Genomic DNA, 20513 nt, shown 5'->3' with positions numbered 1-20513 from the left:
AACCCTCCAGTGGCTTCCATATCCCTCAAAATAAAAGCCAAAGTCCTTCAAAAGCCTACACCACAAAACAAGAAATCAACTTCTATTGCCTTTGCTAATTTCCTTTGCTGGTACCTCCAACTTTGCTAGGAGTCCTGTATTAATACCTGTGTGTGGAGTGTGTGGAGGACTGTTGGGAGTTAACACTGGAGGGTAAAGAGAAGGATGATGATACCCTCCATCTCTCTGTAGCTCTGAGGAGGAATCAGGGCATCCCAGAGAGTGGGGCTGAAGTCAGGGACAACAAACACGGATGTGCTCCTTGGTCCTCAAGGCAGTAGAAGATGCAGGAAGAAGTGTGAGACTCAGAGGACAGATGTGAAACAAACCCCCTATTTTCCAAGTCTATTAACGGGAGGTATCCCTTGAGGGAGCAGAGGGATCTGATTCTTAGGACACACAGGGTTGGCAAATTGTACTGCATATCAAGAAGAATTGAAAGACACAGTTTTCTCCCCAATCCATCTTTGAAAGGAGTCACTTGTCTAAAAGAATAAATAAAAAAATCAATCTCAAGTGATTTATGTAAGAAAGCAAGCATGAAAATCTGGAAAAATATATTTAGGAAAGTTGAAGTCCTGATTCTGACAAAAAAAAAATTAATTAACTGAAGAGATTTCTCAGAAATCTAAGATACTGTTGCAGTTGAGCAATTTCCTTCAGATTTTTGCCTTCTCTGAGCACTCCATCAAGAAATAATCCCCCTTCCTCCACCATCACACACACTTCTTCTGCTTTATCCCTCCACACAGACCTCCATCCGACCCATAATCAGTGTGCTTCATCATCATGGTGTATCTATTTTCTACAGAATGCTGTCCCTGACAGTGGCACAGAGAAGGCACCTGACAAATGTGTGCTGAATGAATGAATGAGTCCGAATCCCTTTGTCAACAAGTTGTTCTGGAGACATTTGACTTTCAGAGAAGCTCAGCTTCCTGTTGGGCATTCTACACAAAGAGGTGAACTGTCTCCTTCAGTACAGGCACTACACAAGGTACTATGGATGTTGGCTCCCGAGACTAAATAGAAGGTGAGACAGTACTGACAATTAGAAGGGTGGAAATTAAGTTTTCAGAGCACATGGTGTTTGCAAATCTAAACCTTCTGGATGAGCAATTTCAATGGGGGAAAAATACCCTACAGAATATCACAATCAGGGAAGGCAAAACATATTCTGTAGCTTCATTAATTATACCAGGCAAGTAGCTGCTGGAAAAATGTCTATAGATGCAGTTCTGACAGGGAATACTACAGGGCTTGCTAATCACAATCTCTAAAGGAAATTAATGAGCAGAAGACCACAGAGAGGAGAAAATTAAAATGTTTAGAACACAAGTGCACAAAGGTTTAATGGAACATAAAATATGCAGATTGGTTTGTAATATGAAATCTATATTCACTCATAGTAAAAGCCTCCCTGTAAGTTACTGTCATTTAGTAAATCCTTCTGATTGCGAGTTAATGAATACTATAAATTGGTCATTTTACTAAGAACTGAATGATTCTATTCTAGTAGTGATATTTTAAAATTATTGTAGAAATATTTAGTATTTGTCTATGTTCATTCATCCATCCAATCATACATACATATACTGAGAAGTGAAGTGTATGCACTCAACAGTTACCAGCTGGTACTGGAAAAAGAAAGATTGCAAAGCAAGTACAATGCGGCCATATAGACAGTGTTTCACTGAACTGAAGTCTCTCCAAGCACAAATTATACCATAGACGTAAAAGGGTGACTTAGTTCTTGAAGATATAAAATAGATTGAATTTGTAAAACAGCCTTAAAAAGTAGTTTCTCAAGACTTCAGAGTATCAAAACTAGATAGTATTTTATTCATTCCATTGTAAGAATTGAAGTTGCTATTATGCAACTTTTGGAAATAAACCTCTACCATAATCACTATTTGATGCTTTAGAACTGTGGTGTTGGAAGAGACTCTTGAGAGTCCCTTGGACTGCAAGGAAATCAAACCAATCAAACCTAAAGGAAATCAACTCTGAATATTCATTGGAAGGACTGATGTTGAAGATGAAGCTCCAATACTTTGGCCACTTGATGTGAAGAGGCAACTGACTGGAAAAGACCCTGGTGCTGGGAAAGATTGAAGGCAGAGAAGAAGATGACAAGGATGAGATGGTTGGATGGCATCACCGACTCAATGGACATTAGCCTGAGCAAACTCTGGGAGATGGTGAGGGACAGGGAAGCCTGGGGTGCTGCAGTCCATGGGGTTGGGGTTACAAAGAGTAAGACATGACTGAGTGACTGAACAACAACATATAATCACTAATAAATTAGAGGTCAGGACATATTATTTGGTGTATGTAGTTCAGAAATATGTCAGTGTACTGAAAGTCAAAAAATTACAGATCATAATGCTCAGACAATGAACACTGGCCTGACATGACCCCATAGTTGTCATCCATGATATGAGAAGCTATATAAGGCCACAGATATGACATGCAGACTTCAACTCTTTCTTAGATTCATATACTTTTTTGCCACTTTATTTTTTAATTGAAGGATAATTGCTTTGCAGAGTTTTGTTGTTTTCTGTCAAACATCAACAATAATCAGCCATAGGTACAGCCATGTCCCCTCTTGAAAGAAACTGTACGTAGGGTCAGGATCAACACTGAAAGTGCAAGTCGCTCATTCATGTGCAACTCTTTGTGACCCCATGGACTATACGGTCCATGGAATTCTCCAGGCCAGAACACTGGAGTGGGTAGCATTTCCCTTCTCCAGGGGATCTTCCCAACCCATGGATTGAACCCAGGTGTCCCGCATTGCAGGCGGATTCTTTACCAGCTTAGCCACAAGGGAAATCCAAGAATACTGGAGTGGATAGCCTATGCCTACCCCAATGGATCTTTCCAACCCAGGAATCAATACGGGGTCTCCTGCATTGCAGGTGGATTCTTTACCAGCTGAGCTACAGGGAAGCCCCAGGACCATCATTAGTGTTTTACAAACTATAATCATGGAAAAGAAACCTTTCCTTTCAATATGTTCATTTCAAGCTCTTTTAATGGCAATTGAACCGTTTTAGAGAAAGCATCAAATTACTTGAGTCCAAGTTGCCCAGAAGTTCATAGCTTCTTGTTTGATATAACCTGCCTTTCTTCTGATTATTTCTGTATTCGTCTGAAAGATCCACTATCTTAGTAAATTAGCAATTCTTTAATGAAGAATCCTTATCTAATTCATCTTTCCAGTACATGGTTAAATAAATATTTTTTATTATTTAAGATTTTTATTTAAATTTTTAAGAATTTTTTTATTCTTTCTCATATTAATTGAGCAGTTACTATGTACATAATCATGGATTAGGTGCTGCCCATTGCAAAAGAAATTGATAGGTATTGAAAATGTCTGCCTTGAGGAGACAGATGGAAAGAAGATGGTAAGGCTAAGAGAAAATGAGTTGGGATAAGACGTTTAGATGAAATGGAGTGTGGTTTCATCTATATTTTCTTTTGAAAAGAAATGATATCAAATGCCTAATTTCTAAGGAAAAAATCCATAATTTTAAGTGAACACCATTATTTGAAAGTGTTTGAATCACACTTCTAATTGGCAGTGAGTTGATTTTTAGATGGAATTTTAATACAAGATAAAAATGAAAACTCAAAGTCTTTCAAAGGAATCAGGATAATATCATACAAATTCAGATTGAGGTGATCAGCTTCAAATGTTTAAATCCACCATACCTTGGCCACTTCTTCTTGGAAAGCCACGAGGTTCAAATGGGAGATGTTAACTAAGTCGGGCCCATACACCACTGTTATCATGCGATGTTCCAGGCGCCCAATGTTCCCCACATCCAGAAGTTCACGTAATTTAGGGTCCTGAACAATAAACAAAGATTGAAAAAATTAGTCAGCTAGAGATTCCAACATGGCAGCATAATTTCAGAAGAATTAGAGCTAGAATGCCCTCAAAACAAACTTTCCTTTTATTCTTTGATTTTTTTTTTAATTAAAAAATTTTTATTGAAGTATAGTTGATTGACAATGTTGTGTTAGTTTCTGGATTACAGTAAAGTGATTTGGTTTATATATATAAAGCTTCCCTGGTGGCTCAGACAGTAAAGAATCTGCCTGCAATGCAGAAGACCCAGGTTCATTCCCTGGGTCAGGAAGATCCCTTGAAGAAGGAAACGGCTATCCACTCCAGTATTCTTGCCTGGAGAATTCCATGGACAGAGGAGCCTGATGGGCTACATACAGTCCATGGGTTGCAAACAGTCAGACATGACCAGGCGATTAACACTTTCACTTTTCATATGTATATATTCTTTTCCAGATTTTTTTTCCTCATAGATTATTACAGAATACCTAGTGTGTATATGTTAATCCCAAGCTCCTAATTTATCCTTCTGCCCTCCTTTCTTCTTTGGTAACCATGTCTGTTTTCTATGACTGTGTTGTAGATAAGTTCATTTGTATCATATTCTTAGATCCCACATATAAGCAATATCATATGATATTTGTCTTTCTCTGTGTGGCTTACTTCACTTAGTATGATAATCTCAGGACAAAGTTGCCTTTTATTCTTAATAGAAATTTGTATGACTTGAAGTCTTTCACCCCAGAAAAGTCCAAAGAGGTGAAATAACTTGCCCAAAGGTTGTGGAGAAAGGATTTCTGGATCAAGATTTATGATCCTCATGGTATCATGGTAAGTGAAAGAAGTCAGAAGGAGAAAGACAAATACCACATGATATCACTTGCCTGTAATCTAAAAGTTCTGAAATCATAGTAACAGACATTATAGAGTGGTGGTTACCAGGAACTGGAGGATGGGAAAAAATGGGAAGATGTTGGTCAAAGGGTATACATTTCCAGATATAAGGTCTGAGAATCTATTGTCCAGCATGTGATTATAGTTAATATTGATGATGTATTCAGTTCAGTTCAGTTCAGTCGCTCAGTCGTGTCCGACTCTCCGCGACCCCATGAATTACAGCACGCCAGGCCTCCCTGTCCATCACCAACTCCCGGAGTACACTCAAACTCATGTCCACAGAGTCGGTGATGTATTACACACTTGAAAAATAGGAGGAGAGTAGATCTTAAATGCTCTTACCAGAAGAAAAGAAATGATAATTATGTGAGGTGATGGAGGTGTTAGCTAACACTCTGCTGGTAACCATTTTGCAATATATAAGTGTAACAAACCAACATGCTGTGCACCTAAACTTCCACAAGGTTATGTCAGTTATATCTCAAGAACTGGAAGAAAGACGTCCTCAGTCAAGATCATACTGTCATTTGGTAACATATTTTTATGTGTCACAATTCTCCCTCTATTTCCTCCAATCAACCCATGAATTGAAATGCAAAAAATCTCATCCCTCTCCTCATAAACACATTTTAAATGAAAAAGGTGGTTCTGGCAGAATCAAAGCACAGCAATGCCATCTAGGGCTGGGGCAGAAAACTAGCTGAGGGTACAGCATGGGCCGTCTCCAACATTCAGCAATGAGAGAAAGAGAGCCTGTTAGATTCAGCAAAATAGCAACACAGACGATTGTTGCTATTCAGTCTTGCCTGACATTTTGTGACCCCACGGACTGCAGCGCATCAGGCTTCCCGTCCTTCACCATCTCCTGGAGCTTGCTCAAACTCATGTCCATTAAGTTGGTGATGCCATCCAACCATCTCATCCTCTGTAATCTCCTTTCCCTCCTGTCTTCTATCTTTCCAAGCATCAGGGTCTTTTCTAGTGAGTTGGTTCTTCACATCAGGTGGCCAAAGTATTGGAGTTTCAGCTTCAGCATCAGTCCTTTCAATGAATATTCAGGATTGATTTCCTTTAGGATTGACTGGTTTGATCTCCTCGCAGTCCATGGGACTTTCTAGTGTCTTCTCCAACACCACAGTTCAAAAGCATCAATTCTTTGGTTCTCTAGCTACTTTACGGTCCAACTCTCACTTCCATAAACTGTAGCTGTGACTAGATGGACCTTTGTTGGCAAAGTAATGTCTCTGCTTTTTAGTACTCTCTCTAGGTTTGTTACAGCTTTTCTTCCAAGGAGCAAGCGTCTTTTGATTTCATGGCTTCAGTCACCATCTGCAATGATTTGGGAGCCCCCCAAAAATAAAGTCTGTCACTGTTTCCATTGTTTCCCCATCTATTTGCCATGAAGTGATGGGACTGGATGCCATGGTCTTAGTTTTCTGAATGTTGAGTTTTAAGCCAGCTTTTTCACTCTTCTCTTTCACTTTCATCAAGAGGCTCTTTAGTTCCTCTTTGCTTTCTGTCATAAGGGTAGTATCATCTGCATATCTGAGATTATTGATATTTTTCCTGGCAATCTTGATTCCAGCTTGTACATATCCAGCCCGGCATTTTGCATGATGTACTCTGAATATACATTAAATAAGCAGTGTGACAATATACAGCCTTGACATACTCCTTTCCAAACTTGGAACCAGTCTGTTGTTCCATGTCCAGTTCTAACTGTTGCTTCATGACCTACATACAGGTTTCTCAGGAGGCAGGTGAGGTGGTCTGATATTCCCAACTCTTTAAGAATTTTCCACAGCTTGTTGTGATCCACATAGTCAAAGGCTTTAGTATATAGTCAGTGAACCAGAAGTAGATGTTTTTTCTGGAATTCTCTTGCTTCTTCTCTGGTCCAATTGGTAATGTTGATGTTGCCAATTTGATCTCTGGTTCCTCTGCTTTTTCTAAATCCAGATCAAACAACTGGAAATTCTTGACTCACATACTGTTGAAGCGTAGCTTGGAGAATTTTGCGCATTACTTTGCTAGCATATGAGATGAATGCAGTTGTGCGGCAGTTTGAGCATTCTTTGGCATTGCCCTTCTTTGGAGTTGAAATGAAAATGGACATTTTCTAACCCTGTGGCCCCTGCTGAGTTTTCCAAATTTGCTGGCATACTGAGTGCAGCACTTTAACAGTATCATCTTTTAGAATTTGAAATAGCTCAGCTGAAATTTCATCACCTCCACTAGCTTTGTTCTTAGTGATGCTTCCTAAGGTCCACTTGACTTCACACTCTAGGATGTCTGGCTTTAGGTGAGTGATCAGACCACCGTGGTTATATTGGTCATGAAGATCTTTTCTGTACATTTCTTCTGTGTATTCTTGCCACCTCTTCTTAGTATCTTCTGCTTCTGTTAGGTCCATACCATTTCTGTCCTTTACTGTGCCCATCTTTGCAAGAAATGTTCCCTTGGTATCTCTATTCTAGCCTCACAAATACTGGGATTTGGACATAGAGAAATTCTGCAGTCTTTGCAGAGCAGATGTTCTTTAGGACATCAGAAGCATGTATCTTTGGAGACCTAGACCTGCTTGGAAAAGGATGTTTCCAAAGTTTCTGAATTAAAATCTACCATAGGGCTCTGTTGGTTTGGCTGAATTTATTTTCCTTTCATAAGATAGGTCCTGAAGAAAATGACAGGGTCATGTAGAAAATTAGCCTCAAATGAATCACTTAGCAAATTTGCAGCCAGCTTCTGAGCAAGGAATAACTTACATTCTTATTTATTTAGCTACATGCTGGGCCAACACAGCTTAATGATTTAGGCTGGTTATTCTGATCTCCCTTCTGAGGTTTTTACACACAGTACCCTTGTAAAGAAATAGAGAACTAGAAAAACAAACAAACAAACAACAAAGAAGAAAGCAATATTCTTCCAGCTGAGTTATGTTATTTGGTGACATTAATTTTCTCTCTACTTAATAAACTTTCTCCTCTGTTTGGCTGCATCAAAAGGAACCCTTTCAGGTAAGTTACAAAGAGAGAAAATCTCATTTCAAAGCTGCACTCAATATAATAGAAACTTCAACTTGACTAACACGATAATTTATCAAGAACATCAGGCCTCTGTGAAAGATCACACGCTATCACAAAAACATAATTTGCATGACCTAGAAAAGGAAAGAAATACAGTAAAAAAAAAATACTAAACAAACAATCATAGCAAAAAGGGAAATTTTTATCATTTTACCATTAATGAAAGATTAAAGAAAAATGTTCAGAAAGAATGAACTTTTTCTGAAGGCTGATTAAAGAATGATACCAGCTGTTCTGTGAAACAATTAACTGCATCCCAGGTTTTGAACACCATTGAGCAAAGTTTCAGAGAGAAAACACATTGATCAGTAGTTAAATTTTTTTGTGTGTACTTGAAGAAAATTATAATCCTCAGAAACCACCTGAAACTTGTAATTATAAATCTCTAGTGTTAAATCAGTGATTGTAGAGTTCACTGATATCCTTATTTCTACATTGAATGGGACAATTTGGGGAAATGAAAGAGCTCTGACTTTGTACCTCTCCTTCCTTCCAGTGAGAGCCATGTGATCCATCCTTTGGTTCTTATCTCTCTCAAGTATTTTCTCTTCCTTCTATACACTTCCCTGCCTGATTCACATGTCCATTAAAAATACTTTTGCCACTTATTAAATCAATAGTTGAATATTGATTAAATCAATCAATAGTTGATTGATTCATGGATTCATTAGAATTTCCCTTGAGAAATAGGCAAGTAGAAAGCATCCAGAGAATGTGCCCAGAATAGAAAATAATTCTGGAAAAAGACTTCTAGAATTCTCACTCTCCCTAACAATACTGTTAAGTACAGAATTTATAAGAAAGATGACTCTGTGGAATTTCCATAAGTTTTCCCACTAGTGACTGTTCATATATATTTTAAAAATCTATTGGTTTTATGTAACTAAAAATTTGTAATGAAGTATTTAGAAGTAATATCTAGGATTGCGAGGATAATGTAGGCTGGCAAATGACAGTGATGACTGATTATGAGGGGTAGTTATTTGAGGATGTATTATTATATCTCTATGTATCTGAGATGAAAGTGAAAGTCGCTCAGTCATGTATGACTTTTTGCAACTCCATGGACTATACAGTCCATGGAATTCTCCAGGCCAGAATTCTGGAGTGGGTAGCCATTCCCTTCTCCAGGGGATTTTCCCAACCCAGGGATAGAACCCAGGTCTCCTACATTGCAGACGGATTCCTTACCAGCTGAGCCACCAGGGATGCCAGTTAACAATCATACAATACATTAAAAAAAGATTATTGAGCATGAAATGGAGAAGCAAGACATTTTGGAAATATTTTTTCAAGGGAAACCACACTAGTTTAGAGTTATGTAGTTCTGAAAGTAAACGGAGAAATCATTTAAATATATAAGAAGCAACTTTCTTTCTAATACCCTTTCCTGGTGATAGATCAGAATTTTTAAACTGTATTTTTCTTTTCCATCCTTAATCATTTTATTTCTCTTTAAAACTGACCCTTTTCTTCATCTATTTCATTTTTATCAACACCAAACTTGGTTATATTAGAAATGTCTTTCTGAAGACATGAAACTTTTCTTTTCCCCTAAACTCTAAGTTTTCATTTTGAACACAACAGCCCAAGCTGATGTGGTGGCTTCAAGCCTCATTCTTCATTCCTGAGCAGATTGATATGTGAAGGGTATTCTTGAAAAATATATCGATCCTTTCAAGTACCAAAAGTTGCCCTCAGTTGTTTTCCGCAGAGGAAAACCTAGGAGAATAGGCAAAAGGGGGAAATTATCTGGAAGGATAAATAGCAAAGGCACCCAATGTTTGCAGAAACTTGGAAGTGGAAGGGATTGAAAGTAAACATATCTAGGGAGTTCCCTGGCAGCCCAGTGGCTAGAATTTGGTGTTTTCACTGCCCGGCCAGTTTCAGTCCTTGGTCTGGGAACAAAGATCTGCAAAGCACAGCCAACAAACAAATAAACAAAAACAAACAAAAAATAAAATGAGCATGTCTAAACTATGGTTGTCTCTGGAGGACTGCTTCTCAGATCTGGGGATATCAGGGGCTGCATTTCAAAAACAAACAAAATAAAACTATGCTGTAACAATAACAAAAATCTACAGACAATTTGCATAAAACCCCTCCCCTAAACCTATTCTACTAAGGAAATTTATATCTGCTTCTCATTGATGGAATCTCCTGACCAGTTTTCAGAAAAGGATTTACCTACATGGGTTACTATGAGATTCAAACGTTTTTCTTAGTCCCTGAAATGATAAACATTCTTTGAAATTTTTACAAAGAAAAAAAACAAGCTATCTTCACAACTCTATAAAAATGTTAAATTTCTCTGTTGCAGAGCCTGAAAGAGTATAGCTCAGAAAAAAATCAGGTGAGGTGAACTTGGAATTTCTAGTTTCAAGAATCTGTCACTCAGGCCTACTCTCCTCAGAGAACAGCCCCATGTGTCTCCACAGCTGGAATTAGCCAGACCAACAAAGACTCCTGGCAGTTAAGTGTACTTTTAAAGTTAAGTGCTGGGTCATATCTATTACCATAAAAGTTATAAAATAGCGACTGTCTGACTAAATAAACTCATTTTCTCTCAATCATCAGGATTCATGATTAAATTACTTCAGTTCTACTGGAAAGAAAGCTAAATTGCTCAGATTAATGATTCCCATTTCCAGGTAAAAGAACTGAAAAAGTCAAGATTAGTCTACACCTGAGACTAGTGTGTGTTACTGTAATTATATTATTCAACATGGTTGAAATTAATAAAAGAGAGCATCACAAGCCAAAGGATGACTTTTAAAAGAGTCAAATTCCAGTTTCAGCATTCATTCTTTGATTTATATGACTTTTAAAGAAAAACTATTTGTAGTTCAGATATTAACAAAATAAAAATTCTTTTCAATACCTTTAGATTTCATTTTGACAAAAGAAAATGTTCTTGGTGCAGAAAACATACCTCACTCATTTTTTATCCCCATAAAATACATCTTGACTGGATGTTAGGCTTACGGAGGCAATTTGCATATTAGGTTAATTTCATCCCTATCATTTAATACAGCGTTTTCAATTTGAATTACAGTTAAATGGATGTAACTTTAATCCATCATTTACATAAAAGCCAGGTATGTAAAAGTCTATTAAAACTCAGTACAGCAGTTGGAAATGAAAGAGATAGATTAGTTATTAAACTAAAGTGGCATGAGTATGTTTATGCTTTATTTAAATCTGTTGAACTCTGGGAGTTGGTGATGGACAGGGAGACCTGGCATGCTGTGATTCATGGGGTCGCAAAGAGTCGGACACGACTGAGCGACTGAACTGAACTGAACTGAACTGAAGGAAAGATTTAAACTTATATCCAGGATGGTTTTCCATCAAAGTCTTGAATTTAATTTTTGACTTTTGGAAAATAAAAAAATAGATGAATAAATTCCCTTGGAATCAGTACTTATTCTCACTGTAAGGTTTTGCTCTCTTTTTCACAAATGTCATGAGGAATACCATTCTCTTCTTTAGGATGTACCAGTAGTTTAGGCAGCTCACACAGCCAGCAAGCCTTTTTGGATAAAACACTTACCACTCACATGGACTGTAACACTGAAATGCAGTGCTGTGAACACTCTCCTACACAGAGGAGAAGACTTGGAATATGTGCAAGCTGTGCGTACACGCTAAGTTGCTTCACTGTGGTTGACTCTGCAACCTTATGGACTGTAGACTCCCAGGCTCCTCTGCCCATAGGATTCTCCAGGCAAGAATACTGGTGTGGGTTGCCATGCCCTACTCCAGGGGATCTTCCCGACCCAGGGATTGAATCTGCATCTCTTATGTCTCCTGCACTGGCACATGGGTTCTTTACCACTAGTACCACCTGGAAAGCCCAGGTGGATACTGTTTATCCATTTTTTCCTGTAAGTGACAATGGGGGAGCTTGAATATTTTCAGCTATTCTTTTAGATGGAAGGAAGAATCAAATGAGAATAGACTGACTATAGCAAAAGAAAGTGACTATCAGCAAATACTAGAAAGAAAAAGAGCAGTACCGACCTTCTTATCTTACAGAGGCATTATCACAGCAAGAATCCTTATGCTTGTTTGGATATAGTGGTGATGAAGTGGCATACAATCTCCACTGCACATGGGAAACTTCCATGTACGAGTAAAGAAATCTTTCAATGGTAAAGAGAAGGTTTAGTTGACCCAGCTATGCATCTCCATCCAAAATAAAGTGCCTTGAAGATGCCAAAAACTAACAAACTGTTGAAATATAAATATAAATACAATTTGATGGAGTTGACATAAAAATTGAGCAAATAGTTCAAATGGCAGAATAAACTTAAATAAACTGGCATCCATTCAAGTAATGTTCCGTAGTGATATTTTAGGCAGCTCCTTAAAATACAAAATAATACACATGTGAAATTAAAATAGGAAAGAAATATGGTCTAATGGCACCTCTTGTCTTGCTTGGAAAGAATGGAAGCTAAACACCCAAGTTCAATCATTATTAGTACAATCATCTTTATGGAATGCCAAAGTGCATGAAATAATAGCAGTTGTGTTTTTTTGAAAAGTCAGTGGGAAAAGTAGTCAGTTTCTTCCACCTCATCTAGTCAGTATTTGTCAAACTTAAAATTTCTAAAGTATAGATAGCTTGTCATTCATTCTTTAAACTGTTCCCATGGCCTTCTTTGACACATGCAACCACCACCTAACTGTCAGCTAAATTCATATGCACAGTCATTTCCACTCCAATGCATAAAGAGCCACATGTCCTGAGGGTTAGTGGTCTGGCAAATTGGGCAATTAGCCCTCATATCTTCCTTCCTGTTTAAAATCCACCCTAGAAAGGCGACATGCATTACAGTCCCCTTCAGCTTTGTGTGTGTGAGCTGCTTCTGGGTAAGTTTCAATATCACTGTGCCCAAGTTTTAGAATAATGAGGCCTGTTTGTTAAAATAATGCAGATAAACGAAGTTGTCTCTAGGCCGTGAGTCCTTTATTGGTGAGACTTTTTTTTCCTATTTTGTTGTGGGATATGCCTCCTTATACGGTATTTGACATAGTTAGAGGGCACCCACGGGGTTTCTGAAACCTCAGAAAGTAAGTTTAAATCAAGCATATAAAAAAAGAAGGTCCAACAATTCCCTACTAATGACAAACACAAACAATGCTCCCTTTGCCATTTCTGGAAAATCTGGGTGCTTAGCATAGATGCTAAGGACTTCTGACAGTTGGAGGGAGACTGGAAATTGTATCCTGTTTCACTGACTGAGTTTTGGGTGTACCAATTAAAAGTAATGCAACTTCTTGAGTTTTCTTAACCCTTCTGTGATTCTGTTTCTTCGTTACAGGAATAAATGAATGATTATATGTTAAGTGCTCAGGGCAGCACATAACAAGAAATTAATACTTGAAAAAGAAATCAGTAGCCTGAAAATGAAATACAATATGGGGGCATCTACTGGATAATTTAATCTCTTAAGGGCACCAGAACATGTTACTATATATATATATATATATTTACCTACTTTGTGACTTACCAAGAAAGGCATATATTTGTATTTACATTTATATATTTACAGCTTCTACCTATATTTTAAACACACACATTTTTATATTTTCCTTAACTTGTTCTTCCACAGGAAGCATAAAGAGTGCTAAAAGACACTTCTACAACTATTATGTTTCTGACTCCTATGCTTAACCAGCTTCGATTTTTTTTTTTCTGAGCTTCAGCTTAGTTTTTACTCAATATGGGTGATAATGATGCCTACTCACCTTAGAGTATTAGTGTGGTGATCAAAATTAAATCTGCAACTGTACTGTGTCACATGTAAAGAAATAATTCACATATTTCTTGTGATGACTGACATAAAAAACTTACTTTAAGTATCATATGAAAAACAGTAGTGAAAAGCTGCTTATCTCCTTATCTCTCCTTATTAAAATTTTAAAGCAATAGGAAGCTTAGGGGCTCCCCAGGTGGCACTAGTGGAGGAGACATAAGAGACACGGGTTCGATCCCTGGGTTGGGAAGATCCCCTGGAGGAGGGCATGGCAACCTACTCCTGTATTCTTGCCTGGAGAATCCCATGGACAGAGGAACCTGGCAGGCTACAGTTCATAGGGTAGCACAGAGTCATACATGACTGAAGCAACTTAGCATGCACGCATAGAAGTTTATAGGAGAGAAATTTTCCTGTCAATTTGTTATAGGAAACTTAAGGAGTTTGAAGTAAATTGGATAATTTATCTAGAACCCAAATATATTGGGTTGGCCAAAATGTTTATTCAGATTTTCCATAGCACCTTATAGAAAAATGCAAATGAACTTTTTGGCCAATCCAATAGATGCGAATATGTTTTTATTAAAGATTCTACTGGGATGACCCAGAGGGATGATATGGGGAAGGAAGTGGGAGAGGGCTTCAAGATGGGGAACACATGTATACCCAGGGCAGATTCATGTCAATGTATGGCAAAACCAATACAATATTGTAAAGTAATTAGCCTCCAATTAAAATAAATTAAAAAAAAAACTTTATTACACACACACACAAAGATTCTAAAAATATTTCAAATTTTCAGATTTATATCCTAGTTTTATTTATATCTCTTTTCTTTTCCATTATTCTAGATAAATTAACTATATTCCATAATGAATAAAGATCAATAATGTATTATTCATTCAGCAACATAGAGCTATAAAGCTCTTTATAATTCAAAGTCTGGAGGTCTGATGCCTATTTTTACAAGAAATAAATAATAGCATCTAAATAAGTTCTGTATTAAATATGCCTTTTTATGTACATGCTTCTCTTTGAAAGTAAGAAAATGTTTTCTAAAGCTCTTTGCTATCCATCTTTCAAAATAATCCAACATTTTACCTGAAGCCCAAAGTTATCATCTCTAAGACTGCAACTTTCAATGAGAAAACAGTTATCTTGAGAGTTATTTGAATGTTTCTAGTCAGTAAAATTAAGCAGGTCAATAATATCTCCATGCCATTATGATATCACTAAGATTGTTAGTACATTTCTAAACAGGAATGAAAAGAGAATTCAATGAGTTTGAAGCTCTCAAAACTTTACAAAAATTGTACAAAAAAGCAATTAAGGTTCCCAGGACATTTTTAGCCAATTCTTTCCTTTTTACTTGTCCACTTGCACTCAGTTTTTTAGAATTAATTAATTAATTTTAATTGGAGGCTAATTACTTTACAATATTGTAGTGGTTTTTGCCATACATTGACATCAATCCGCCCCGGGTGTACATGTGTTCCCCATCCTGAACCCCCCACCCACCTCCCTCCCCATCCCATCCCTCAGGGTCATCCCAGTGCACCAGCCCTGAGTGCCCTGTCTCATGCATCGAACCTGGACTGGCGATAGATGGACAGGGAGGCCTGGCGTGCTGTGATTCATGGGATCTCAAAGAGCTGGACACGACTGAGCGACTGAACTGAACTGAACTGAACGCACATCAAATCATCCCACCATGGCCTTCTCCCCCAGAGTCCAAAAGTCTGTTCTTTACATCTGTGTCTCTTTTGCTGTCTCGCATATAGAATCGTCATTACCATCTTTCTAAAGTCCATATATATGCATTAGTATACTGTATTGGTGTTTTTCTTTCTGACTTACTTCACTCTGTATTATAGGCTCCAGTTTCATCCAGTTCATTAGAACTGATTCAAATGCATTCTTTTTAATGGCTGAGTAATAGTCCTTTGTGTATATGTACCACAGCTTTCTTATCCATTTGTCTGCTGATGGACATCTAGGTTGCTTCCATGTCCTGGCTATTGTAAACAGTGCTGCGATGAACATTTGGGTACATGTGTCTCTATCAATTCTAGTTTCTTTGGTGTGAATGCCCAGCAGCGGGATTGCTGGGTTGTATGGCAGATATATTTTCAGTTTTTTAAGGAATCTCCACACTGTTCTCCATAGTGGCTGTACTAGTTTGCATTCCCACCAACAGTGTAAAAGGGTTCCCTTTTCTCCACACCCTCTCCAGCATTTATTGCTTGTAGACATTTGGATAGCAGCCATTCTGACTGGCGTGAAATGGTACCTCATTGTGGTTTTGATTTGCATTTCTCTGATTATGAGTGATGTTGAGCATCTTTTCATGTGTTTGTTAGCCATCTGTATATCTTCTTTGGAGAAATGCCTGTTCAGTTCTTTGGCCCACTTTTTGATTGTGTCATTTATTTTTCTTGTATTGAGCTGCATGGGCTGCTTGTATATTTGTGAGATTAATTCTTTGTCGGTTGCTTCATTTGCTATTATTTTCTCCCATTCTGAAGGCTGTCTTTTCACCTTGCTTATAGTTTCCTTCATTGTGCAAAAGTGTTTAAGTTTAATTAGGTTCCATTTGCTTATTTTTGCTTTTATTTCCATTACTCTGGGAGGTGGGTCATAGAGGATCTTGCTGTGATTTATGTCAGAGAGTGTTTTGCCTATGTTTTCCTCTAGGAGTTTTATAGTTTCTGGTCTTACATTTAGAATTTTAATACATTTTGAGTTTATTTTTGTGTATGGTGTTAGGAAGTGTTCACTTCATTCTTTTACAGGTGGTTGACCAGTTTTACCAACACCACTTGATCAATTTTAAAGTAATTAACTTTAACTTTGTTTTCAAATATCACTTACCCTCTTTTTCATCTTTTCTGCTCCTTCCCACTCTTTTCAGTCATCTTTTCTCTTCACTATCAAAGTAGGCCCTGGGGGATTTTTTAAATCCTTTGGAAACTGGCAAACTAAATGTTTTGACATCATCTTAAGAAGATTAACATTTAATGCATGGACTGTTTTAGGATGAATTTTAAAGTAACCCAGTTTCATATCAAGAGAAATCATCCTGTTGTCAAGGATGAGCTCAAATTATTCCACTTCTTGAGTTCTCTAATTAATTCATTCAAATATTTGCTTTATGATTAATTCATAACAAACTGACTTGGGGGCTCAAAAATAGAGCAGTATATGAAATAGAATCAAGAGGACTGATTCATGCACTTTCCTTTTTTCTTCTTTAATGATTCCTATTCAATATTTTTTGTGCAAAATATCGTTTAGACAATACTGGAAGATTTCTTCAGAGTTTCATTTCAGTCTAGTGATTTCCTAGCATTGTTGGCAAATCAACAATTAAGGACAAAATGGATTACACTGAACCATGAATAAGTTGGGCTTCCCAGGTGATGCTAGTGGTAAAGAACCTGCTTGCCAATGCAGGAGACATAAGAGATGCTTGTTCAATCCCCAGGTTGGGAAGATCCCCTGGAGTAGGGCATGGCAACCCACTCCAATATTCTTGCCTGGAGAATTCCACAGACAGAGGAGCCTGGTGGGCTACAGTCCATACGGTCGGAAAGAGTGGACAAGACAGAAACAACTTAACACACATGCATGCAGAAATCAGTCGCCTCTCATGGTATGCTGGGACACGTTTAAGGGTTTCAAAGGTAAAATGAAACAAAACAAAAACAAAACCCAAGTAAGCAAACAAGAACAAAGCCCCCACAGCCCTGAGTTGGGGCATTTCCTGCTTTTCATAGTGCAAATACTCTCACCACAGCAAATGTGAGCTGCCTGAATAAAATCATTGAAGTCAGACGTGGAAAGAGATGTACAGCGGCACACTATTATACAATATTTCACTGTACAGATATAAGGGCTGCAAATAGCCTTGAGATCACAGATAATCATGAAATACAACAAAATAAATAGAAAGCAATGCTTTGAGTATTTATTACCTTTGTTTTTAATATAATTTCTTTACTTGTAAATTCATCTGTTTGAATTTATGATAATAGCTATGTTTAATAACCAGTAATAAATTTAGGTCTGGGGGGAGTAGATGGTATGGTCATGAACCGGGTTTTTAGTATGCGAGTCTGAGGTGCCTTGGACATCTTTTCTCCTTGTGAAGGAATCTGATGGCCAGAGTCATCTCTACCAGAGAATGGCTATAGAAAGAAAGCCCCTGACTTCAGGTTTATCCTGGATTAGATTCTAAATACAGCAAAACAACCTGCAGAGCAAGATGTCAAATGGATTTGTTACACTTTCTCCTCTTCCATGGATACAGGTCACTGTTTTTTAACCCTTCAAATATTTTTTCCCTTTGGTTCATATCATTAAAAGCATTTTATATTTATCAAAATGTAGCCTAAGGAAGCCAAATGAAGTATATACATTTAAAGAACAATTTTTAAATGACTTAAAGAGAGGTGACACATTTTGAATAGGTATCCACACAAGATAGATGTTAACAAAGATTTCTGTGCATTGCTACATTTAGTAGTGGAAGTGGATGATTAAATTATAAAGCACTTCATCAAGCATACTGATTTCTAAGGCCATTATATTTTAAGAGGGTCATTTTGAATAGTGATTTAGAATAAACAAAGCATCGTCAAAGTGTGATATATTAGATATTTATGTAACTATAACAAAAGAACTATGAATTAGTGTCTTTATTATGAATTGATTTTCCAAAATTCAAGTGATTTGCAAAACTCTTAAGTATTTTAGTGCTATTTCAAGGCAACATATAAAACAAAAATCACTTAAGCACATAGAATGGAATTATATGCAGCTTTTAAAAGTCATATTTATGATTCAATATTATATGTAAAAGCAACTCTAAGAAGTTATACACATGATATTAATAATGATCTCTGTTCATTAGCAAGGCAAACCAGTCAATATCACAGTAATTCAAGTCTATGCCCTGACTAGTAATGCTGAAGAAGCTGAAGTTGAACAGTACTATGAAGACCTACAAGACATTCTAGAACTAACACCCTAAAAAGATGTCCTTTTCATTATACGGGACTGGAATGCAAAAATAGGAAGTCAAGAAACACCTGGGGTAACAGGCAAATTTGGCCTTGGAGTACAGAATGAAGCAGGGCAAAGGCTAATATAGTTCTGCCAAGAGAACGCACTGGTCATAGAAAACATCCTCTTCCAACAACACAAGAGAAGACTCTACACATGGACATCACCAGATGGTCAACACCAAAATCAGATTGATTATATTCTTTGCAGCCAAAGATGGAGACGCTCTATACCATCAGCAAAAACAAGACTGGGAGTTGACTGTGGCTCAGATTATGAACTCCTTATTGCCAAATTCAGACTTAAATTGAAGAAAGTGGAGAAAACCACTAAACCATTCAGGTATGATCTAAATCAAATCCCTTATGACTATACAGTGGAAGTGAGAAATAGATTTAGGGGACTAGATCTGATAGACAGAGTGCCTGATGAACTATGGATGGAGGTTCGTGACATTATACAGGAGACAGGGAAAAAGACCATCCCCAAGAAAAAGAAATGCAAAAAGGCAAAAAGGCTGTCTGAGGAGGGCTTAGAAATAGCTGTGAAAAGAAGGGAAGCAAAAAGCAAAGGAGAAAAGGAAAGATATACCCATCTGAATGCAGAGTTCCAAAGAATAGCAAGGAGAGATAAGAAAGCCTTCCTCAGTGATCAGTGAAAAGAAATAAAGGAAAACAATAATATGGGAAAGACTAGAGATCTCTTCAAGAAGATTAGAGACACCAATGGAACATTTTATGCAAAGATGGGCTCAATAAAGGACAGAAATGGTAGGGACCTAACAGAAAAAGACGATATTAAGAAGAAGTGGCAAGAATACAGAGAAGAACTATACAAAAAAGATCTTCACAACCCAGATAATTTCGATGGTGTGATCACTCATCGATCCAGATAGAGCCAGACATCCAGGAATGTGAAGTCAAGTGGGCCTAGGGAGGCATCACTACGAACAAAGCTAGTGAAGGTGATGGAATTCCAGTTGAGCTATTTCAAATCCTGAAAGATGATGCTGCAAAAGTGCTGCACTCAATATACCAGCAAATTTGGAAAACTCAGCAGTGGCCACAGGACTGGAAAAGGTCAGTTTTCATTGCAATCCCAAAGAAAGGTAATGGCAAAGAATGCTCAAATTACCGCACAATTGCACTCATCTCACATACTAGTAAAGTAATGCTTAAAATTCTCCAAGCCATGGTTCAATAATATGTGAACCCGAACTATAAGATGTTCAAGCCAGATTTATAAAAGGCAGAGGAACCAGAGATCAAATTGCCAACATCTGCTGGATGATTGAAAAAGCCAGAGAGTTCCAGAAAAACATCTATTTCTGCTTCATTGACTATGCCAAAGCCTTTGACTGTGTGGATCACAATAAACTGTGGAACATTCTGAAAGAGATGGGAATACCAGACCACCTGACCTGCCTCTTGAGAAACCTGTATGCAGGTCAGGAAGCAACAGTTAGAACTGGACATGGAACAACAGACTGGTTCCAAATAGGAAACGGAGTCTGTCAAGGCTGTATATTGTCACCCTGCTTATTTAACTTGTATGCAGAGTACATCATGAGAAACGCTGGGCTGGAAGAAGCACAAACTGGAATCAAGATTCCCGGGAGAAACAGCAATAACCTCAGATATGCAGATGACACCACCCTTAAGGCAGAAAGTGAAGAAGAACTAAAGAGGTTCTTGATAAAAGTGAAAGAGGAGAGTGAAGAAGTTGGGTTAAAGCTCAACATTCAGAAAACTAAGATCATTGCATCCGGTCCCATCAGTTCAGTTCAGTTCAGTTCAGTTC

The 20513-nt window shown here is 37.6% G+C and overlaps 1 protein-coding gene across 3 annotated transcripts in view; it reads right to left on the bottom strand.

Moving 5' to 3' along the window:
* The window catches only part of PLCB1 (phospholipase C beta 1), an 861253-nt gene that overhangs the window by 286267 nt on the left and 554473 nt on the right, over positions 1-20513 (bottom strand). For all 3 annotated transcript variants that reach the window (XM_055426796.2, XM_055426800.2, XM_088844294.1), the window contains exon 4: positions 3763-3900. In XM_055426796.2, coding sequence (XP_055282771.1) covers positions 3763-3900 — 138 coding nt within the window. The remainder of the gene's footprint in view (positions 1-3762; positions 3901-20513) is intronic.

This window comes from Moschus berezovskii, chromosome 15 (assembly GCF_049115385.1).
Source record: "Moschus berezovskii isolate FMDL1 chromosome 15, NW_MosBer_1.0, whole genome shotgun sequence".
In the NCBI taxonomy this organism is placed as follows: Eukaryota; Metazoa; Chordata; class Mammalia; order Artiodactyla; family Moschidae; genus Moschus; species Moschus berezovskii.
This window is presented reverse-complemented; position numbering and strand designations above follow the sequence as displayed.